The 23426-nt window shown below is 55.4% G+C and overlaps 1 protein-coding gene across 4 annotated transcripts in view; it reads right to left on the bottom strand.

The window, feature by feature from the left end:
* Positions 1-728: 728 nt before the first annotated feature.
* PLCG1 (phospholipase C gamma 1) overlaps positions 729-23426 on the bottom strand; it is a 36269-nt gene continuing 13571 nt past the window's right edge. The window contains exons 2-32 of one of the 4 annotated variants that reach the window (XM_072801024.1): positions 15897-16049; positions 15702-15795; positions 15497-15544; positions 13201-13285; positions 13027-13110; positions 12760-12794; positions 12463-12535; positions 12263-12364; positions 11911-12029; positions 11740-11825; positions 11542-11662; positions 10961-11129; positions 10703-10825; positions 10519-10620; positions 10252-10439; positions 9822-10022; positions 9629-9748; positions 9359-9539; positions 8349-8426; positions 7482-7585; positions 7180-7276; positions 6903-6972; positions 6216-6373; positions 4830-4926; positions 4457-4681; positions 4229-4377; positions 3378-3492; positions 3112-3273; positions 2909-2997; positions 2646-2830; positions 729-2557 (exon numbers count right to left, since the gene is read on the bottom strand). In XM_072801024.1, the coding sequence (XP_072657125.1) occupies positions 2413-2557; positions 2646-2830; positions 2909-2997; positions 3112-3273; positions 3378-3492; positions 4229-4377; positions 4457-4681; positions 4830-4926; positions 6216-6373; positions 6903-6972; positions 7180-7276; positions 7482-7585; positions 8349-8426; positions 9359-9539; positions 9629-9748; positions 9822-10022; positions 10252-10439; positions 10519-10620; positions 10703-10825; positions 10961-11129; positions 11542-11662; positions 11740-11825; positions 11911-12029; positions 12263-12364; positions 12463-12535; positions 12760-12794; positions 13027-13110; positions 13201-13285; positions 15497-15544; positions 15702-15795; positions 15897-16049 (3758 nt within the window). In that variant the 3' untranslated portion in view covers positions 729-2412. The remainder of the gene's footprint in view (positions 2558-2645; positions 2831-2908; positions 2998-3111; positions 3274-3377; positions 3493-4228; positions 4378-4456; positions 4682-4829; positions 4927-6215; positions 6374-6902; positions 6973-7179; positions 7277-7481; positions 7586-8348; positions 8427-9358; positions 9540-9628; positions 9749-9821; positions 10023-10251; positions 10440-10518; positions 10621-10702; positions 10826-10960; positions 11130-11541; positions 11663-11739; positions 11826-11910; positions 12030-12262; positions 12365-12462; positions 12536-12759; positions 12795-13026; positions 13111-13200; positions 13286-15496; positions 15545-15701; positions 15796-15896; positions 16050-23426) is intronic. The other 3 variants (XM_072801025.1, XM_072801026.1, XM_072801027.1) reach the window with 3 other exon arrangements.

The following is a 23426-nucleotide window of genomic DNA, read 5'->3' as shown; positions in this document are numbered from 1 at the left end:
CAGACAACCTGCTCTCCCAAGCCGCCCTCCCCGCCATGAGGGCACCCAAAGGGATGGGGGGCTGGCTTATTTGGCAGTCAGACCCTAAGAAGCTGGCATGAATGGCCGAGCACTGGCCGTGCTGTGGGACACCATTGTGCCCATGGGCCTGGCCCCCCCCTGTCCTCCAGTGGGGCTGCCTTCCCACACCTTCCCCCAGCTAGACAGAAGCGGCTGGCTGCACAGCAGCTGTCCCCACACCTCCCCACAAAGCAGGCAATTCCTTAACCATCTTTCATTCCTAAGGGAAAGCATACAGAAAACCACCTGTCAGAATAGGCTTTACTCTTTCTTCTCTTCCTGCCCCTACCCCATCCCTGACAGCCTTACCGTCCGCAGTCCCAGTGGCCCCACAGCACAGGACAGGTGTGTCCACAGGACAGGTCATAGCCTCCCCCTCTCCCGCCCTCCCCTCCCCTGGGCTCTGCCTCAAGACTTCCCTCCCACGGTGAAGAGCAGGAGGAAGTAACTTAGTTACGTATGATACTACTGAGAAGGAAAATAGTACTGCCATCATTTAAAGTCCTTTTCAGAAGTAAAGCTTTTCCCATAAAGTTTAAGATTTTTGTTAATATTTAAATTATAAACCAAACACTGGCAACCATATAGAGATGTGTTTGCTATGGACAAGACTGGGAGGTCATAATTGCAAAGACAACCTTGGAATTAGGTTTAAATAAACCAATACATTTTCTCAGAAATTGTATAATTTCCTTCGGTTTACAATCCATGATATGGAAAGTTTAATAGAACGTTAAATAATTTACCTTCTACCCTAAAAGTAAGCTATAGAAAACGGAATCACTATTAGGATCGAATAATAACAAGGCTTTAACGGCTCAGTGGTTTTTCTTAAGAGTATATAAATATATAAATCTTGAAAAGTAACACTGTTAGTTGAGCTGTAAAATCCATAAAAATAACAGTTCTGCCACAGTGCACAGACAAGTTCATTCATTTTTGCTCCCCACCCCAACCAAGCAGCTTTCCGGTTAGAAGTGGAAGACCTAGAAAATCATACACCTACATGAAATAATGAAGATAGTGAGAAATGGGGTGTGCAAAAAATAACCTTTAAAATTCCATCTCCAACATCACAGATGCCCAGTAACAGGACTTTCGACTGGTTTAACGAACACTCAGGATCATCTCCGCATCCTCCTGCAGTGCTGTCTGCAGACTTCGATCCCAGGTCTTCTGCTGCAATAGGGAGAGTGGTCTTCAGTCTGAACTGGGACGGGGGGCGGGGGTGGGGGTCCCCAGCCGGCCTGCTGGAGGGCGCCTGGAAGGAGGCATGTCTGTGTGTGCAGGGGCTTCCTGAATGCACTGGGGAACATCCCTGCTGTGGCCCGTGACCTGCTCCATCCCAGCCATCCTGGCCCCACCGGCACGGTCTCCGACAAAGGCCTCCAGGCTGTCGATGGCGCTCTTAGACCTTCTGCCTTCGGGTGGCTCCCTTGCTGTGTGGCAGGACTTGCCGTGCAGCTGGGCCAGCACATCCCCAAACTCTGGCATCCTGGTGAGCAGTTCTGGACTCCAGGTTCGCACCCAGAGCATCAACCTTGGGGCCAGCCCCTGGCTTCGGGCAGCAGGCAGGTGGTATAGCCCATGGCAGTACGGGGTGTCTAGGTCCTGCTCCTCCTCCTCCCATGGTCCTGAGGTGCTGCTGTCCCTCCTCCAGGCAGCTCCCTGGGGCTCGGCTCCTCAGGCCCCTCACCCAGTGGCCCGAGTGGCAGCCTGGGCTGCCCACTGCTGCTATTTCTAACATGATCCCCTGTATCTTGCAGGCTGGGCAGTCCCCGGCCACGGGCAGCGCGCCCTTGTGCTGTGTCGTCTTCCTCGAGCAGGCGGGGCCCCTCTGTAGGCAGATCCTGTGCTCCTCTGCCCCAGCTCGGGGGCCAAACTGCGGGGGGGGGGGGGTATGTGCCCCCACCCCTGCCCAGCTGGAGATTTAAAGCTACAGGACAATGTAAACTTGGGTTTGTTTCCCTGGCCCAGTGAGGCGGCTGCGGCTCCTCTCTTAGAAAGGTCAGCCATTCCTCAGAGCCTCCCGAGCTGCGGGCTGAGGCAGCCTCTCTCTTCAAGGGGCTGCAGCCATGGTCCCGGCCCCATGATGGAAGGCTCCATCTCCAGAAGTCAGGACCAGATATGTGTGCTTAATTAATTTGAGACACAGTACAGTTTTTGCCTTCACCCAGAGCTGCGGCAGGGAGGCCCCAAACAGTAATATATCTCATTCATGGCTTGGCTTTGTCTAGCAGTCACTGCTGGAATCCAGGTTCCAGGCCTCAGGGCCAGGAAGGCTGCCACGACAGGCCACTTCCCAAGAACCCAGCTCACGGCACTCCAGGAGGCACGCGGCACCTGCTGCTCTCAACGAGGCTGGCGCACAACTAGAGGCGGTTGTCTCCGTTGACCCGTGTCCTCCGTGGGGCCCTGGACAGAAGGAGGGAGTGTCCTCATCGGCAGTGGAGCCTCCAGTCCAGTGGGACAGCCCAAAGCCAGACAAGGGTAACTTCTACACAGAAGCAAGAGAAGGACCCAGAAGGGGCAGCAGGCGCTCCTTCCCATCACTCCAGTATGCCCCCCATCCTCTATCCCCTCACCTCCGTTCCCGACTGTCAAAATGGTCTGCCAGGTGCTCCTGGGAGATACGAAAGTCCTCAAATGGCTGCTGGTAGCGGGCCTCAAAGGAACCTTCACGGGCCCGGCCATGGAACAGCTGGCCTGAGGCATCAGAGCCTCGCTCCCGAAGAGACATCCCGAAGGGACTGAGGTCCCCATTCTCCTGCTTCAACAACAGCAGTGCACGAGGGGTCAGCACCTCCTGGGGCCTGGAGAGGCTCCCCGCCACCCACACCACCCTTACCTTGGCAGGGAACACGTCGATCTTGACGAGCAGGGAGGCCAGCTCTAGGTCCTCACTGTAGTTGTTCTTCAAAGGCACAGCTCTGTATCCTGGAAGGAGGAAAGCCTGGCCCTCAGCCCAGGAGGCAGCTGGGCAGGGGGAGCCCCCCACCTGCCCTGGCCCCCGGGCTAGAGCCCAGGCCCTGTCCCTAGGAAAGGCCTCACCTGTCTTCAGGCCTTTCACCGGGAATGTAGCCTGAGCCAGGAAGTTCTGGTCACTAAACATGTCTTCCTCATACACCACAAAGCGCAAAAAGGCGAATTCTGGGTTACTGATCTGGAAGTGGAAGGGCTTAGCAGGCCACACAGGGTTCAGTCCATTGTCCACTGTGAAAGTCAGGGTAAAAGGCCTCAGGCCACCGCCATGAGAGGACAGGCTCGCTGGCGTGGAGGGGCCTTCAGGGTGGGGTGAGTGGGGAAGGCAGACCTACCCACGAACTCTGTCTTCTGCTTGATGCTGTCGTACTCTGCTCCGGCCACTTCAATCTCCACGAAAGGACACACGATGCCTCGGCCATTCTTTGGCAGGTGCCGAGCCCCCAGCACCTGGAAGGCAGGCCAAGATGGGCCCGGGACTCCCCTTCCCGCTCCCTCCGGGTCCTCACCATGCAGTGGAGGCAGTGCGCCCTCTGCTGGGCCCCACAGAGGCGGCCTAATACGTGGCTCACTGAGAGCAGTGGCCTTGGAAACCTACCTCATTAAATCCATGTCTGTTTTAACATGGACATCTTTTAAACGATGTCCCCACAGGGAAAGAAAACAGAAATGTCTTCTCAGGGAAGGAGCACATGCTCACCCTGTGCTATCCTCAGCCCTCCTTCCAGATTGCTCAGCCCCCAGACCCTGAAGTCCACAGCACAGGCTGCCCGGCTGGTGCTCAGGGACTGTTCTAAAACAGAACTGGGGGCAGGCGTCATTGTCACTCAAGCCCAGTCCTCACTAGCCCCAGTGGGTGGCTGACCGCTAGCATTAGCTTCCTGTTCAGCCAGGCAGTGGCTACCCGTAGCTTGGCCTCACTGGACAGCCTGACTCTTTAGTGCTAAGAACTGGCCACATTTGGCCCACCTGCCTTGGGCCTTTGCCACTCTGGGCCTAGCCCCACGGAGGAGGCTGGCACCTGTCTTTCTGCCTCAGAGGATGGTCACTCCTTCCTTGAGCTCAGAAAACAGTCCACTGCCCACTCCCCAGTCACACTGACACCCCATCCTTGACTCAGGAAACGAGCCCCAGCAGAGCAACCCCAACCCACCCTGAAGCCCACAGCTCAGTGAGCACCACCCACCTCAATGCAGATGGCATATGGTTCCAGGCCTCGGAGGCTGCTCTTGTCAAAGGGATCAAAGGCCTCGTCCCGCATGGTGCTCGGCTGCAGCACGTAGCCGCAGTGGCCGCCGGCCATGAAGAGGGCCTGGTTCATCTGCATGGGCTTGTCTGGAAGAACCGGGTTACAGTGGACTCCAGCCCCACAGTCCAGCGGAGCCCCTCCCTGCCCCAGTGGGCAGTTCCTCACCTGGGGTCTGGAAGTTGAGGGCTACGAGCTGACTGCCACAGATCCACATGGGCAGGGGGTCATAATTGGAGGAGTCTAGCCGCTGGCCCTTGGGGTAGATGCGTGAGAGCTGCAGCCGGTTGTACTGGAGGAACTTCTTGCCTTTGGCCTTGTTCACATATTTCTCAGCCTTGGTTTCCGGAAAGGATGACATGTCCCGGTAGCAGGCACGTTCTGTGCCAATCTCTGGGCCAAACAGGGAGAATGCTTACAGAGCCCACCCACCCAGGCAGCTCCCCCAACCTCAACATAAGGAACGAAATGCTTCTCTTCCGCCTGCCAGGAGGCAGGGGGCGGGCACCCAAACCCACCCCGCCGAGGCCTCAGCCCTTACTGTCTTCATCGAAGGGAACCGGCCTGCAGTAGACAACCAGCTCGGAGAGCTCCAGGGCGATCTTCTTCCTGCGCTCCATCATCTTCCCCTCCGTGAGCTGGTGACACACACAGAGCCTGTAGCCCCAGGCTGGAGCCCCACCCACACTGCAGGTGCTCTCCAGGCCCTTCCCTGTCCCCTACATCTCCCAGACCCCACTGGCCTCTGTCCTCAAGTCCCACCCCAGAATCATCCTTCCTCTTCCTTGCCCTGAAGGCCACACTTGCCTCTAAGACTCTCAGAGGGTGGGATCCTCACCACCACCCATGCCTTAGCCACAGCTCAGGGCCCTGGGCTTGGCTACGCTCTCCAGTGATGCTTTGTGATCACTGGGTGTCCAGCCTCCCTCTTGTGACCTTGGTGGGGACGCAGGCCTCTGGCTCAGTCTTTGGTGTGCTCCGCCCACCTCCCAGGCCTAAGAACCTTACCACCTCCCCTCCCCCAACCCCAGTGCAGCCACCTATCCACCACAGCCACTCACAAGCTCGCCCCATCCTGTCCTCATGCCCCCAGAGGCCATCTCTCTTCCATCAGGGTCTCCTACACCCACACTCTTACTCCCTCCTCTTTCAGCCCAGTCCCCAGAGTCCATCTCCTAACCAGCAGGTCTGCCAGTATAATCCTCAGCACCTTCCATTTTGTATGGCTCCTGGGTGCCTGTTCTCCAGAAGAGCCACAGACCTGTAGCCCTCTACCCCCACCAACAGCCAGAGGAAACGGCCATCACATAGAATTCCCTCACCTCTTAGAGTGCTTTCCTCTCTCCATTCCCCAGGTTCAGTGGAAGAGTCCTCCCTCCACCCTCCTCCCAGCTGGCCCTGGAGGAGGCGCACTGTCCGTGCCATTCTACACTCCCCGACACCCGCAGCCATGGTTCCTGGTAGTGGCACCAGGACTCTTAACTGCTGCCAAAACCAACGGGCACTTTCATGTTCTTACTGTGCCTGTCAGTACCTCCACTGCCCCTCGACACATCTGACCCCATCCACCCCCTCAGCCACTTCTAGCTTCTCTGGCCCACCTTCCCGGCTCCTCCTCCTGCTATCCACACCTCAACATTAAAGCCCTCTTCCCACTCCATACCACTCATCCCTCCTGAGCCTCCAGGTACCTGGTTCCTGCCTCCAGCCCAGGACTTCTCTGGCCCTGCGTTTATCCTGGTGCGTGTTAGACCCACAGGGGTGTCCTATGGCTATCTCAAACCCAGCCCTGAAGGAGCCACAGGACTGGCAATGTGTGTTTTCTGCGGATCCCAGCCTAGAGGTGGGCCTGGTGCCGCAGGCCTCGCCCCCAACAGGCTCACATGCTGCCAGCATGCGCCCCTGCGCCCCCACAGACGCCTCTCACCCTGGCGTCTGCCGTCTGGGCCACTTCTCGGATCTTCTTCACCCAGTCCTGCAGCTCTTCCTGTGAATCAGCAGCGACATCCAAGGACCAGTGTGCCACTGAAGCCATGCTGATGGAGAAGACGAAGAGCCGGTTGTTCTTGCCCTCAGGACGGATAGCTGGGAGAGCGAGAGAAGAGAGCTGGGAAGGTGTTTCTGTGTCCCCCACACCACAGCCCAGGTGCTGGCTCAGAGTCCCCTCACCACCCATCCTCCTCCCCACACATCTTGAGGGAAGCAAGGCTGCTGGGCTAGGCCCATTTTCCAGCTGAGGACACCACAGCTCAAAGAGAAGTCGCTGCCAGAAAAGGCGGGCCAGGGCTGTCTTGCCTGGGTCACGTGCCCTGCCCCACCCCATCTCCATGCCCAGCACACCCTGTGACCCCAGCTCTGAAGACTGCAGAGGTTAGCTAGCCCTCTGCATTACCCCCACAGTGCCCAGCACAGGGTGAGTGTGTAGGGCTCAAAGCCAGAGGTGAAGAGAGGAGTCTAGGGAGTCAAGTGGGAATCCAGGCACAGGGAATCCAGACTGCGAGAGCAGCCTCTGTGATGGGCAGGCATTGGCTTCTTCCCTCAGAACACCTAGAGAGCCACCAAGGAGAGCCTGACCATGAGGAACAGTGGGCTGGAAAATCAGATGGGGGCTCACCAATCTGACAGGCTGGCACATCCAAGACCCCACGGAGCAAATCCCCCAGGGGGCTGTTCTCATCCAAGTGCTGTGGAGAACAAAGTCCATGGGGCCATCAGCATGTCTGCTGTGTATGTGCGTGTGAGGGAGGGCTATGTGCAGGCAACACACACGTCTTACAAGCGGACACACGACGACATGAACGCACGGACCCCATAGCGGGGTGTGACTGGACTGTGCACGAGAAGAGTCTGGGGACGGGGACCCTGTTCCAGCAACATGGCTCTGTTCTCACCTCCCTCTCAGGCTCCAGGGCTGCAGGGCTGACCATCTCTTCTACGTAGTTTGACGGGAACCAGAGCTGCTTTTTCCCCCCGTAGTCCCCCCGCCACCTGTGGAAGCCATATGGTGCTGACCCCAGTAGCCATCCAGATTCCCAAGGGGTGGGAAACCCATCGTCAAGGCCCCACACCTACACCAGGCTGCAGCCAGCAGTGCTGACGCACATGCAGGGTGGACTACAACCATACGGTGGCAGAGGTGCACAGAGCCTGCCCCCCACGCACCGCAGGCCCTGGCTCCAAGGACCCGGCTTACCAGCCACCTTCTTGCTTCTCCACATTCTGGATGATGGCGCTCTTCGTGAATGTCAGCTCGTCATCCCTCTGAGCCTTGTAGTCAAAGAGGGCTTTGACGGCACACTGCAGGGGAGGGAAGCATTGGTCAGGGCAGGCGGTCCCTCCTTGCCACTCTCCTGACCTGGGGCGGCCCACCTTGCTATGATCCTTAATAATGGCCCTACAGGTGGCTCCAGGTCAGATGTGACTGAGGACAGGCCCAGGGCTTCTATCACAGAGACTCCATGGGGTCCAGACGAAACCCTGCAAGCCCCCCAGCCTGGGCCCTGGGGAGAACTTTGAATCTGCCCCCAGGAGTCAGGGCTGCAGGTACCCTTAGCGCCTCTCCTGGGACCTGAAAGCCTATAGGCATGGATGGGACACTATCATTCCTCATCTGGAATGTGGGAGAAAATAACCTTTTTCCCAGGTTCCCTGGCCACTGAGGGAAGGGAATGAGGAATAGGGCACAGCTTCTTTACCCCTTAGAGAAAAAAGCAAAAAGGTCTCTGGCAGACCTTCAGGAGGTGAGGGACTGAGAAGCAAAGAACAAAGTTTTCTGGCCAGTGTGGCCTGCCCCTGCCCTGCTGCCCTGTTGCCACCCATGGAGGAAGCGGGAGTTACCCTGGGGAACAACCTGGAAGGGTCACTGCGGACCCCCCAGGGACAAGTTCAGGGAGGGGGTCGGCCCCAGGAGAGCTGTGGTCGTACAGAAACCACATCTCTCACAACCTCTCAGGCCTCGGAAAACCACAAGCACCACTTCTCCACAACGACCACAGATGGGCCCCTGAGCAGAGAAATGCAAGCCCTAAGCATTCCTGGGTCCAAAGGCCTGAGGCTGTACCTTAAAAGTCGGCATAGGATTTGCCTCCACATAGAAGCCAGGGTTGCGTCCCTCATACAGGGCTCCATAGTCAGGCTCCTAGAAACAAGACCAAATGTGAGATGTTCACACCCAAAGAGGACAATGGCTGCCGCCTTGCCTGTGCCCCTTCAATCAGCATAACAGTCACCATGTGTCCCGCCTCACTAGGCCAGGTCCACCAGCATCTCGGACCTCAGTGGGCACGGCCTGCCTGGCCCTCTCCCCCTCCACGTTCTTACCCTTGAAACCCACCTTGTGATTCTGAAACCTCTCTGTTCCTGAAGGCCCAAACTGCTGCTGAGCTGTTTGCAGTGGAGTCTTGCAGGGGCCCCGCACTCAATGTTCTAGCTCAGTGGCTCATCTACTCCTCCCTGTGCACCCCGGTCCCACACACCAATCCACCAGCCGGGCCCCAGTATGTGTAGTTCTATCCCTGGACACCCATGCCTGCCAATGGCAAGTCTCAAGTGGACCTCCCCTCCTAGATGCCTTCCTTCTGTCCTTTGGTTCCAGCCCTGAGCCCTCCCCGCCCCCAAGATCATCTGTGCAGCCTTCCATCTCACTTGTCTTAACCCGGTGCCTCTCCCCTCTACAGCCACACTTCTTGTAGCCAGCTCTCCCCTGCGCTAGTGACAGTCAAGTTTACACCCAGCTGGGTAAGCCTCTGGCCTTGGGACTACCGTTCCCTGTGTGAGCTCCAGGACTTCCTTACCACACACCCAGCTTGCGGGGGCTTAGATGCCCACCTCTAATCTCTTCACCTAATGCATACCCATTCTTAGAGACATGTCCTCTTAGATGACATTCCCTCCAGGACACTGTCCTGGCACCTACACCATGGCCCCCAGCCCAGCAGAGTGACCTACCCTGGAGCTCCTCCAACTCCCTGGCTTCTGTGTCCCACACAGCCAGACTGTCCCATGACTACCCCCAGCAACTAGCCCAGGGCTGCACTGCCTGCCATGCCCCCTCAACCACTGGGCTCTCACAGCTGTGCCTATCTTCTCCAGCGCTTCCTCATTGATGGGATAGCGCAGCTTCATTTTGCGGTATAGCGGGTGCTTCTCATAGTAGCTGATGAGGTCCACGAGGCTGTCAAACTCAGAGTTGCCCAGCATCACAGTCTGGCCCTCCTGCTGGACGCGGCAATGTTTGATCTTGCCCTCGGCCCTTAACAGAACAGTCACACAGGGTCAGGGCATCCCAGACCAAGGCGTAGCCCCGCACCACCCAGAGCACCCCAAGGCCACACCCCTCACCGGAAAGAGATGGCATAGGAGTTGGGCTCATTCCGTTTCCTCACCAGGAAGGCCCCATCCCGGGGAACACGCATCAGCATGTGCTCGGCCTGAGCTCTGGTCAGGCTGGCGTGGTACCACCTGAGGACAGGCCCGAGTCAAGCCCTGGCCATCACTGCTCAGGTCCCCACCCAGCCCCCAGCCCCTCCCTCACTCTTTGCTCTCGTGGGCATTGGTCTGTGGGACCGGCTCTGAAAGGCGCATCTCAAATTCGTTGCAGCGCAGGGGCACTTGCTGGTAGTGCGTGATGAGGTCATAGAGCGAATCAAAGACCAGGTTGTCTGTCAAGAAGAACTTGGGGGCCCCAGCATCCTGCCGGGAATGGATCCGACAGTGCTGGACTTTCCCGTTCCTCCTGTGGGAAGATGGGGAGGCAGTGGGAGGCAGTGAGAAGCAGGCTTGGCCTGGAACATGGCGCTCCAGCCCCAGGGAGATGCCCAAGGGGCTTGGGTGCCAGGCAGCCCTGCGGGAGGGCTTCAGATCACCCAGAAAACTGTATGTGCGTGTGCATGCATGTTAGTAGATCACGTTCCATGTGAAAGCCTGCAACAGGAACCAACTACAGACTGTGGTAAGTGGGTTACCAGAAAGAGAGGGTATAGTCGCCCACGAAGGTCTCGCTCTCCCGCACGAGGAAGGAGCCATCAGGGGCCCCGGTCTCAATGCAATACTCGGTGAGCAGGCGCTCGGCAATGTGCCGTCCATCCCGTCCTGCTCCAAGCTTCCCGTGGAACCACTTCTCACTGGAGTGCAGCTCTGTGCTGCCACTGGCCTGTGAGGGGAGGGCAACAGCAAAGACACTCAGTGACTCTGACCCCAGCCCAACCCCCAGCCCTGGGCTGGCCCCTCACCTCCTTGGGTTCCTCCTCATCCTCATTGCCCTGGTCACTGCTGGTCTCCTCAGAGTAGTAGATCTTGCTGCTGGTCAGAACGAAGTAGTGGGGGTACCACTCCTGGGAGAGACCGAAGTGGGGCCCGTGAATGGAGGCCTCCTCCCACCATGCCCCTCCAGCCTCAGCCAGGCCTGGCCCTCACATGGTTCACCGGGTCCTCCAGGTAGAGGATGCCATTCTTGATGGAGTTGCTGATATCGTTCTCGGAGTACATCACTGACGTAGGCACCTCTTCGTAGGCACTGCCCTCTGCCAGCTTCTTGTGCTATGGGGGCAGGCCAGGACATGACAGTGCCAGCCCAGTCCCAGAGTCTCCCCACCTCCTCACCAAGGCTGAGCCTGCCAGTTAGAGCCATGGCCTGGGCGAGGTGCTGGCAAGTGCTGGGCCTCCCACTGTTACCTTGATGAGGATCTTCCTCTTGAGCTGGTTGGGTGAGGGGAGCCCGTCAGCGGCGATGTCCACAGGCTTGGTGAGGAGTGTGTCCCCAAGCACCTTCTTGAAGTACTGCGCCATGTTTCTCTGCTGGGCGATGCTGCAGTGGTCCTCGATGGACAGGATGACCGGATACCTGCAGGGCAGTGGACCAGTGCAATGACAAACACCTTACAATTTCAAGGGGTCAATGCTCAGTCCAAATGGCCCCTCAGGAAAGGTGTTAGGAATCAAGATCCTGGAGGCCCTGTCTCTAGGGAAGCTGCCCAGAGAGGATGCTGGCCCTGGCCGCTGGATGGAAGTATTTTCTGAGGAGGGTAGGACTTCAGTTTGCTCCACAGACTAGAGAAGAACCCATAAAGGGGGCAGGCTGAGGATGTAGGAAACAGGGTGGGGCTTAGAAAGAAGGGCTCCAGAAAGCAGAAGAAAGGAAGGGAGGCCAAGAAGGACAAAGATAAAAAGGGGAGTGGGGACAGGGCATTAGGGGGGCCCTCTCTCCCAGGAGAGAGCTGGAGCCAAACTGCCCCCTGCCCCTCCCCTCAACTCACTCTGAAGCCACGAAGGCATGCTCCTTGATGGTATGTAGAACATCTGAGAACTTGATCTTGGTGGTAAGGGTGTGCCCATGGTAAATGACTGGCATCCCATCTGGGCCATCCCAGCAGTCCACTGGGGAGGAACATGACCACAGTCAAGAGGGCAGGCCTCCTAACCTACCTACTCCCCCAGCCCCGGCCACCACGCACACTCAATGCAGCGACAGCCCATCCGCAGGCAGCGAGCATAGGCTTCCAGAGAGGACTCGCTGGAGAACTGGTCCCCAGTCAGGTACCTGGACAGGGAAGGAGAGGTAAGGGTGGTTGGGTGAGTGCCTCCTTCCCAGGGGTGGGCCGGGTGAGGCCGAGTGAGCCACTCACGTGTTGTGGGAGGAGGAGATCCAGTAGTGGGACAGAGGGTTGTTCATGGTGTCCGGGCACACTGCATCCAGCTGTGAATTCCACACGCTGTTCTCTTTGGAGAACAAGAAGGTGACAAACTGTCCAGGAAGAGGAAAGAAAGGAAAGACAGAGTGAACAAGCCCCTTACCAGCCCACTGGCATGGGCCACGGTGGGAAGGAGATGATGCTCATCAGTGTCTATCATGGTGGGCAAAGTGGACAGTAGGGAGGAACAAGGTGGAAGCCCTAAGGAGAATCTGGCTCCTGAGACCCAGGTGGGGTTCTGGTGAGTGCACCCCTACTCTGAGGGAAAGGTGAAAGTAGGGTTCACCTCGTCCAGGAAGAAGTAAGGCTCTTCAATTTCTCGTAAAGGATCTCGAAGGAAGCTGAGCATGAACTCCTGCACCTGAAGCCGATCAACAGCCCACAGCTCCTGGTGGGGATGGGTTGGGGAGGGGTACGTGAAAGGCTGTCAGTGATGAGCCCAGCCCCCCTTATCCAGGTACCATGGCCCTGTCTGACCAACCATACCCCCTGGTACTCGAGGAGGAACTGCTGAAACTCAGGAAGGGACACACGACAGAGCTCCGGGCGCTCCCCTGCCCTGTGGAAAAGAAGGGAAGTACCTGGCAGCCAGGTGGCTAGCACAGCCCACAGATGACGAGGGGCCCCATGGAAGGCAGAGTCCAGCTCCCACCCAGCAGAGTTGTCCCAAAGGGTCCAGCATGACTCATCCCCTCCCAATGCCTCCCACCTGGACCAGGCATCACCAAGGGAGAGATGGAGGAGGCCCGGGGGAGAACCCTGCCGCCCCGCTTCAAAGCAAACCTCAGGGCACTGGCTTCCAAGAAGGGGAGGTCCATCTGCAGGAGACAGAAGCTGGTCAGAGCCAGAGCCCCTGGGAGGCCACATGGGGGAAGGGCTTTCAAGAAGAAAGGCCAGGGCAACAGACAGGGGGAGGCCTCCAGAGGAGAACAGCTGGAGAGATGACACCCAAACGCCCTCAAGCAGGGCAGCGGGGCTGATGTGGGTGGGGCAGGGGCTGGGGCAGGAGGTTGGGGGCAAGGGCCAAGGGAGGGCAGGTGGCTCATGCACCGTCTTCTGGGCGCTGTACATGAGGCTGCGGTACAGCTGAGCAAACTGCCCGTAGGTGATGTCACTGCTGCGCTGCTCCAGGTCCTACATGGATAGGGCAGGACTCTGGTCAGGCCCACAGCCAGGAGCTCCCAGGCCGCCCCTACTGCCTGCAGATAGCACAGGGGTCCTCACCGTCAGACGCTCTCGGAGGAAGCGCATGTTGGGAACCCGGTAGTTGACCTGGGACAGCATGTTCTTCAAGTCCTTGGCTGATATACTGAGGAAACAGGGACATCCCCTGGGGCCTGGCCCAACATCTCAGGACCTCTGACTTGTGGGCTGAGCCCACCTGGGGCTGGATAGGTAAATACTCCCCTGGCACCTGGAGTCCTGAGGCTGAGGCTAAACCAGAACCCTTTGGGCAATCAAGGGAAATCCCCCCTCCTTTCTCTGGGGCTCAGTCTCCTCATCTGAGCAAAGAAAAAGGTCATGATTCTGGCAAGAAAGGAGTGAACAGGCTCAGTGGGGTGGGTCAGGGGAGCCAATCTTTAGGTCTCAGCACTCAAGCCTGTTACCCTCTAGCCCCTGCAACAATCCTAGGGGCTTATGGCTCACCCAGGACACAGGAGACAGCCTCCCCTGCTGAGCCTCCAGGCCCCGCACAGCTCACTCATACATTCCTGACTAGCGACCCTGAAAATGCTGGGAATTTGTGCCTCAGCACCTGGCATTGGGGAATGGGGGTAGCAGAGGGGTATTTCCTGCTGGTGACTAGACACTCTCCTGGGGTCTGACAAGGAAGTGTCCCTGCCCTCCAGAGTGCCCTGCCCAGGATGTGGGACCACGGGATACTGCTGGGCCTGGCAAAAGGATGGAACAGATGGGGGAAAGGGAGGCCTTCTCTCCTAGAGGGTGCCTCCCACTGTCGTGCCCAAGAGCCTTGCAGGCAGTATCAAAACTCTCCTCCAGAACTCAGTACTACACTGTATGCTCCTGGCTGCTACTGGCAACTGTGGTTCAGCAAGTGCTTGCTCTGTGCAGGCACCCAGGAGGGAGGCTGTCAGGTTCTTCCTTTGCAGGTTAGGAAACTTGCTGCATCACCAAATGCTTCCTTTGTGGACTCTATGCCATCAGCATTTCAAGCAAGCTATTATCTGTTCCACCAAAACACCTGTCTTGACTCTGCTGACAATCTCTCCAACTACCACTCCCTTCTCTGCTCTCTTTCACAGCAGCACCTTGAGGGAGCCATCCATGTTCCCTTTCCTTCCCTGAACTGCCTTCCCCTCTCCTCAAGGTTACCAACAACCTCTGCGCTGTCAAGTCCAAGGGGTACCTGTCTTCAACACACTTGACAATGCCTGGCACAACTGACCACTCCCGCCCTCCTGGAACTTCCAAACTCTATCTTCCAGGCTTTTCTCTTACCTCACAAGCTGCTACTTCCTTTGGCTAGCTCCTCTTTACCTGCCTGATCCCCAATGTCCAAGTGACCTAGGATCAGCTACTGTCCCTCTTTTTTTTTCTTGCTACCAGTATGGGGTGATCCCCAACCTCATGGCCTATATATAAGGATCATCTCTACGCTCCCAAGGGAACATCTCCTGCCCCAACTTCTCCCTTAAACACACACTACCCACCAGCCAAGGCAACGTGTCTACCTGGATGTCTAAGGGCATCATAAAACCTAACACGGCTCAAATGTATCCCACCCCTAAACTCCCCCAGATGTGCTATTCCCATGGCCTTGCCCATCTTCGTCAATGGAGCTCCACCTTTCCAGATGCTCCAGCCAAAAAGTTTACTGTTACCCTGGGACTGCTCTCTTTCTCTTGCACACCAAAATCAATGTTAAGAAATTCTATTGGACTCTTACCTTCAAAATACGGTACAGACCAAATCTGACCACTGGCTATCACCCTCCACCCTGACCCAAACCCTCTCATCTTCCACCCAAAATGCTGAAGCAGCTGCCTGCCCGAGCTCACCAGCTCTGCCAAGCCCTGGACTCCCCAGCAACAGTTGGCAGTCCTGTGCAACCAAAGTCCAGTCACGGGACACTTCCTTTCAAAACCCTCCGTGGTTTTCCAGCTCTTTCACGGCAAGTCAGAAGCCCTCACCATGAACTGATCTTTGTCCCCTATCTTTTCTTGGCCCCTCTGGCTGTCACACAGTAGCCTCAAAGCTGTGAGCTTCCAGGCACTCTCTCCCACACTAAAGCCAGGCTAACCCTCTCTGCAGGACACCCAGAGCCACTCTGCATTTCCTGTCTCTCTCCTTGGCCTCCCTCACTAATGTGTGCTAAGGCCATCACAGGGGCCTTTCTGCAGGAAGTTATCTGTGCCAGAATCACTTGCCTACCCCCACCAGCCCTACTAGAGGTAGGCCCCCTAGGTCCTCTGGTTCTCCAGGCAGCTGCTCAGGGCACAGCTACTGTTCTGGCTGCCCCAACCCACCAGCTGGGTTAGAGCCACAGCCCCAAACCTACCGATCCTCACGATTCCGATCCACTGAGTAGAACTGCTTCCGCAGCCACCTGGTGGGAGAGGAGCCTGAGGTGAGAACTGATTCTCCAGCTGGACTAGGTCTGGGGAGGTCAGTAGGCAGTGCCTGGGCACAAAGACCTGTGTCCTTGCCTCTGCTTCCTAGAACCTAATGCCCCTAACCCTAACCATGTCAGAAGCAGTTCTTACCTCTCAATCTGCAGAGGTGTGGCTGCCTGCAATGTATCCTCCATCAGCCAAGTTAAACCCTTGATCCACATGTTCACTTCATCCTCAGATGTAGCTGTGATCAAGGGGTAAAGAACAGAGCTGAGGACACACGCTTCCTGCTGAGCCAGGAGCCAGTAGAGCCAGTAAAGCCTCCTCCAGCACCTTGACTCCTACCTTGCAGGCTCAGAGTCTTCAGGCGGAATTCCATCCCATACAGGATGACGAAGCAGTGTGACTGGTCTGGTCGGAAAGCAGGGTCCTCTTGGTAGCGATCAAAATCCCGTGAGGTCTTCCCTGGGCGGATCTCCTTGATTTCTCGAATGTCAACTTAGGAAGGTAGAGAAGAAGCCAAGGTCAGGCTGGGGTCTCTGAGTCAATGCTGAAATGAGGGCAGCCTGGTTTCTTCACTCATTCCCAGGCTCTCCCTTAGGGAAGGACCACAAACGGAGACACTTCATCAAGGAGCAGAGCCAAGAGTACTCACCATCCCATTGGTGATAAAAGAGAGCTAGGCTGAGTCTGAGGACAGACCTCTGCTAGAAGTTGAGCTGTCTGGGGAGAGCAGGGACCCCCATCCTGTGTACCTTCCCTTGCTGAGAATGGAGGCAGATCTCTCTGACCTGAATAAAGGCTAGACTCGAGAAAGAGAACTGGGGAGGGCATAAAGCTGTTCTGTGAGGACTACTTCCTGACACAAAGTACACAAACCAAATTGTAAAGTCCAAAGGTAGGGCAAAGCAGATCCAAAGATGTCTCAGGATCCGTGGGAGGAATGAGGGATCAGGCCCAGAGAACTGATACCCCCCTGAAATGGCCCACCACCCCAAAAATTATTGAGCAAGTCTCAGCAAGAGGCCTGGTCCCCCAAGGCAGTGGCTATCCAAAGGTAAGTTTCCTGATCCTGGCTGTCAAAGGGCCTGCATGTGCTCCTCTGCCCTCACACAGCACAGATCGGGAAAGCACACAGGGCTGAATGGCAGAAAACCTGCCATGTCCACTAACAAGGGAAATGATGCTAAGTGACTTGCTTAACTTCTCCTAGTCTCAGTTTTACCATATATAAAGTCAACTGAATTTTTCTAGAAGGCAGGGTGGTAGAAAAAATATGCATGGACTCTGGGACCAGACTGCCTGGACTAGAATCCCAGGTCTACCTACCATTAGCTGTGTGATAACACAGTGATAACTGCTCTGATCCCGCACCTTCATCTGTTAACACAGGTAACAAATAACGGTGAGGGTGCTGGTAAGATCAACAAAGTGTCCAGCCCGGTATGTGGCACATAGGAGCTCAGTGCAGGTTTCCTGCTCCCTCCCTCCCTCCCTGCTAGGTATCACCCACAGGATCCCCCAGTGCTGGCTGAGATCCTGGACAGGGGGAAGATTTTCCAAGCCAGATAGAGAGACAAGACAGATTTAGGGAGAAGCTGTTCAAACAGAATAAACCTGGCTGAGCCACCAGAGAGGACTCTTCCTGAGTACTCCCTTGGCACCAGAGCCCCTTCTAATGCTCTCAAACAAGACTGGCCCGGAAGATCTGGAGCCAGGAGCAGTGCCAGCACATTGCCTGGCTAGCATCCACTGCAGAGCCCTCCCAGCCCAAACTGTGTATGACCCTGGCTAGAATGTCCCAAAGGGCCCAAATCTCCAAGCTCTCTTCCTACTCCTTCTAGCCACAGCTGTGCTCCAACTAGCCCACCTCAGAGGCACTGTGTCTAGCTCCAACCCCAGCTCCCCACCACAACATTACTGGTTCTCACTGGACCCTGCTCTCCTTGCTCCCTTGCCTTCATCAACCCCTCAGGCCTGGTCTTCCCACTGAAAGCCCTACCTTCCCTGCCAGCAGCCCTGCCCCTGCCCAGTCCTCTTCACCAATGGGCCACTCTTCTTAAGTTTCCTGAATCTTTGTCACACTGTTCTGACCCTCTTGTGATTGCTTACTAAGGAGAATACGTTTCTTCTAAGGCCTTCAAAGCCTTCCTGGTGAGGATCAGTGATTTTCATTCCCAGTTCTTCCCTCTCATCTTCTCTCCTCCATCTAAACTAAGTTGGACCAAGGGCAAGAACAGCCAGTGCTTTGTGTCCCCCACTTCATCCTGGTCCCAAGGGTGGACTGTCTACCTCTCAGGCTCCATTCTCTACCACCGAAGACCCAACTCAGAAGCACCCTCCTGCAGTATCATGCCCTTGACTCCTCATGACACCACATGTGTGAACATTCCTCATCTCTCCCAGGCCAGGCAGGGCCCGTGCATTACTGGCTGAAGGGCTGAATAAGCAAATGAAAAAAGTAGGCACACAGGTAAGAAGAGGGGCCACAAAATGGGAGTCAAGTTTTAAAAATAAGTTATACTCAGGTAGAAACAGGGAGAGTGGGGGGAACTGAGTCACAAAAACGCAGCCCGAGAAGATAGTTTCCAAGGATGGAAGGAGGAGCCGAACAGGGGAAATGCCCAGATCAGAAACTGCAGAATAACCACAAACCCTGCCCTTTGAAACAGAAACCAGTATGCTTTTCCGGTGCAGAGCTGCTGTCATCCCCTCCCACACCTCTCACACAGGCACACAACCTCACAAACACAAATGCATCTAGGCCGGGGTCTGAGTGCTCCACAGCCTGGGCCCCTCCTCTCAATTCCCTGCCCATCATTAGAAGTAACCCATGACATGGCTACTGCTTGGCAGGTAGCTAGAGGGTCAGTTCAAAGCCTGAGGTTAGGACACATGTAGCTGCACAGGCATGCATGCACACTTGCGCGCGCGCACACACACACACACACACACACACACACACACACACACACACATACTGCCAGCAGGTCCCAGGAGAACCTCTGGCCTGCCCTGTGCTCCTGGGCACATTCCTATGACACCAGGCTGGAGGCAGATCAGGATCCTGCTCAAGACAGGAACCAAACAGGTACAGAGCATGTCCAGGCCAGGAGTCCAAGCTTCCCAAGGTCCTGCTTGGCCATACCTGGTCCCTTGTACCCCAACCCCCATAATGAAGTGCCAGCCTGGTCCTAATGCCGTCGAAGCGCATCAAACCAATGGCAAGCTGAAAGGATGTGACATCAGGGTGAGATGCTCTACTACGCTTTTAAAAGCCATTTCCTGTGCCACCTCCCAACCCCACTTTCCATCTTATTGCCTCCCAGACAAACACAGAAGGGTCACCTTTCCTGAGAGAGCCAGGGCTGGTCCCCCAGGGACTGCCATCAGGGGAGGACACTCACTAGGACAGGCATGGCCTCTGCCCTAGTTGGGAATAGGTTGGGGGTGGGGGGTGGGAAGCCAAGTTACCCTAGCTATCTCAATCAGAACTGCAGTGAGACAGAGACCCTCCCAGGACCTGGGAGCTTTAGGAGGAGAGAACTGCTTAGAAGAACAGGAGAGTAGCACCCTGTTCCCAGAGACCTGTGACCCAGCACTCGTTCCCCACTCAGAACCATGGGAAAACAACGTTCAAGGAACACTGGGGAAAAGAAAAGCCAGGGTACTGAGAGGTCCTTGCTAGGCTGGAGACAGGGGAACTCTTTGAGGGACAAGGGCAGATTCCCACAACCAGGGAGCCAGGCTAGCCTCCTGTGTAGCAGAAGAGAGTGTAGGGCTTGACCAATGTCAAAGGGCCATCTTCAAGCTCACCCCAATCTGAGAGGGCCTAGGATTCCATCAGCACCATCTGGCCAGCTCAGCCCATCCAGAGGCATGCTGTGTTCATTCCTCCAAGGACTGGGTCCCTGAGGCCCATGCTTCAGGAATAGCATGAGTATCACCATACCAAGCATGGCCATGGTAGACACAAGACTTAATCACCCACACAATCTCATAAAGATACAGAGACCAGTCCTCCTCAAGAGGCTTTGGGGTAATGAGGGATGACTCATGCTGGGCCAGGAATGGCATCCCAGGCCAGCTCTGAGAGCTGAGGACTTTCTGATGGCCAGGCTGCCTGGTGTTCTGGGCAGAAGCTTGAGGGTCCTGGTGACAACCTGCCTCCTCTTGCTCCTTCAGGAAGCCTGCTCTAACTGTCCCCTTTCTGAAGGCTGCTCACACCTAGCAGAGGAGAACCATGCAGGTCTTCAATCCTAGCTGTGCAGACCTAAACAAGCCTTCACTCGTTTGGCCTCCATTTCCCCAACAGCAAACTTGGAATTCCTCTTGCCTCACAGGGTTGCAGTAAGGGCCCTGCAGGAATCAATGATCCCAGTGATGTCTGAAGGAGTGTGACCCCTGTGCATCTAGTGCATCAACATGAAGCCTAGACAAGCCAGCAGCAGGGGGATAATTGCAGCCACATGCCAGGGCTTTGCTGGAGGTGCACCTGAACCCAGGAGAGGTTGCCTCAGCCCAAGGGAAGGAATCCAAGCAACGATTTCCCTAGCTCAAAGGGGGTCTTGCAGGGATGGGGCACCATGAAGGGGTGAGGCTCCAGAAGCCAGAGTTCAGATCAGTGCATGCAGACATGCTCTAAGCCAGAGGCCACGTCCTGAGCCTGCAGCACCCAGTCAGCTGTAGCCACAGCACCCTACCACCTCACCTATGATGGGGTATTAGAACGGGAGACTAACAGATTTGAAATCACAAAGATTGGGGTGGCTCAGCGGTTTGGCGTCTGTCTTTGGCCCAGGGCGTGATCCTAGAGTCCCAGGATCGGGTCCCGCGTTGGGCTCCCCGCATGGATCCTGCTTCTCCCTCTCTCTCTTTCTCTCTCTCTCTTTCTATCAAGAATAAAAATAAAATCTTAAAAAAAAAAATGAAATCACAAAGATCAATTTTCAAATCCTGTTTCCAAACATATAGCTGGGCCTCTCCGGCAGGTCATGGATAAAGTGAAGGTTTTTGTTAGGGGTGGGACAGCCATTAACCATTTACATATAACTACATAAAGATAGTCACATGGAAGGGTCAAGCCTGTCTTGCCTTGACCACCCCCAACCTTGGATTGGTTTCTGTTTTGATTTTTAGGCAGAAGGAAACATGCCTCCTGTAGCCTAGTGGCAGGGGCCAGCTCTAAGCAGAGAAGCAGAATCCACAAGACTGAATTTGCAAAACGAAAGCTTGCATGACCAGGCAAAGAAATCCTCCCTTGTCTCTTTTCTTGACCCAGGGATAGGCATCTTGTCGGAGACCATGGAGACTAGAGATCAGCAGTTACTCAAAGCAGAGTGCCCAGGTCAGTCAGGCCTGGAGAGACTGCCTTCAGGACAGACTAGTAACGGCAGATGCTTTCCCTTTAAGAGCCTCAGTTTCCTCATCTGAGCCACACAACTGATCCCAAGCACTTTGGGAGGTGGGCTCCCACCCAGCAAAGAGTACTGTTGCTGCTCTCAGGACTTCCCTTTTGAAGGAAAGTAGGTCCCCAAGCCTGGGACAGCACCCACTCTACTAGGTAAGGAGAGGACAGGGTGCCAGGAAGGGGACGAGCTCAATGGCAGGCAGCCAGTCTGCAGTCTGTGAAGGGACTGAAGACAATGACCTATGCTAGGTTCTTCTGAGGGTAGGGCTCTTCTGGTTTTAGAATCCTGTTTCTCAACCCCTCCCAGGTATCAGGCTGAGCCACAAGTGCCCACTAGTCATCCTCTTGCCCAGTGCATCAGGATAACCATGACAGGGAGATGCACAGAAGCAGCATTCCTGTAGACCAGGGGAAGTCCTGGGACAACGGGAACCCCAGGGAAGAAGAGAAAGGGGGTAGCAAGGGTGGGGCACCAAGTCTTTTCCAGGGTATCTTAAAGACTATGGTTCGTGAGAGCCAGCCAATCCTGCCCCATATCAGACTCTGACCATGGCAGGCCCTGGAAGGGTTAGAAGGGAGCCCAGTATCAAATCCAAGATTCTAAATTAGACCCACATTTCTTGGTCAGGAACCAGTATCCCAGCATCCCCTGCCCCAGTGAAGGCACCTTCCAAACAGCCCTACACAGATAGAGGTCCTCCAAACCTACTGGCCAATTAACCACCCCTCAGACAAGGAGAAGGTACAGAGAACCATGAGCACAGAGCACTGGCAAGACGGGGGGAGGCACAGCTCCACTTCTGAGCCTCATTTCCCTCATCTGCAAAACTAGATCACCACTCTTCACCAGCCCCTTCTTCCCTGGACAACTGTGAGATCTCAGGAAGAGACAACAAGGCAGTATCACCAGAAAGAGACGAGAGGACATACTGAAAATTTGCCCCCTGCCCCCGCCCGTCCCCCACAAACGAACATAGAGCCAAAAATACCACCACCAGCACAGCAAAAAACCAGAAGTGGCACATATCACAAATTTCTGGACACGAAACATACTTTCATTGAAATATTTTTAAGAGATCATCTTCCTTTTACAAAGTATGTAAACTAATTGATGTAAACTGCAATAGAAATTACCCATACAGAAATACATGTATGTACATTTGGCAACTTAAAAAAATTTCAACTCATGGTAAACATGAAGGGTTCTTTTTGTTTGTTTTTTTAAACTAGAGAGCTTGAAAGAGCTAAGTGAATGTTACCTGGAGAGATCCCTTCCCCTCTGGAGGTTTTCATTACCCCAAATCCCGAGATATGAACCCCCAAGATCCTCTCCAGGTCTGTGTGCCCAGCCCCGCAGAGCACATTGGGAGAAGGTAGGGAAAGCCTATTCCTCCTCAAAAGGGGCCAGGTCCAATCAAGGCAACGAGCTGCAAGGACCCCAGCCCCTCAGCTCTCAGCCTACCCTACTCCCTCCAAGCCTCTACACCTGCCAGGCCTATCTTCTCATGTAAGTCTCTGTCAGGCCCAGGCCAGTGGTATACCTGGTGTTCCACCAATCTTGTCACATTGTCTAGTGCTGCCAGGTATCTAGGTCATTGGCCTGTGAGCTAGCTCCTAAAGGAAGAAACTACATTGGACTCTTCTCTTCATTCCCCAAAGCCAGATCCTGGGGAGGCCTCAAAATGTATACAGAGTGCTAAGGAATAGGAATGAACACATGAGTTAAGATTGCAGAGTTCATTATCTAACAAAGGCAGCAAAGGCCACAAATTCTCAAAGATGGTATCAGGGATGGCTTCCTTGAAGAGGTGGTACAATGGGGGCAACAAAGGCAGAGGAGCTACAACAAATATGCAAATGCAGAAGCTGGTGAGGTCTACTATGGAGACAGGAAAAAGAAGGACCAGTCGTAGTTGCGGGCGGGGGGCATGGCCTCTGAGAGCCAGGACAATCTGGAAACATTGGAAGTCCCACACGTATGTTTCTGCAGCTGGTGGGAACCACGGAAGTTAATGAAGCTTTGAGGAGCAGAAAAGGCACTGCTCCCTGAGCACCCTTGCTCTGTTTGGCTCTAAGGCAAGGCCACCAGGAGATTTAGAAGAGCAAGTCCCAGGGGTCAGGAGAGGTGTGCAAATCTTCCCCCAAATGGGGCACTTGGTTCAGTGAGTAGAGCATGTGACTCCTGATCTTGGAGTTATGAGTTTGAACCCCACACTGAGTGTATAGATTACTTAAAAATAAAATCTTAAAAAGTCTTCCCCCAAAATGCTCTCTCATCATTACCCTCTCCAAATAGCCTGGGGTAAACAGATGCACCATTCCCAGCTGCCCCACCCCTCAAGTCAGCTACCTTTCAACATCCAAAGACTACACACCCAGGGTGAGGGAGCACAAATGGAGCTGAGCCTTCTCACTCAGAGGATGCCAACTGGAGAAAGAAAGCCACATGGGGAAGTGATATTCTG

The sequence above is a fragment of the Canis lupus genome, chromosome 26 (genome assembly GCF_048164855.1).
Source record: "Canis lupus baileyi chromosome 26, mCanLup2.hap1, whole genome shotgun sequence".
Classification (NCBI taxonomy): Eukaryota; Metazoa; Chordata; class Mammalia; order Carnivora; family Canidae; genus Canis; species Canis lupus.
This window is presented reverse-complemented; position numbering and strand designations above follow the sequence as displayed.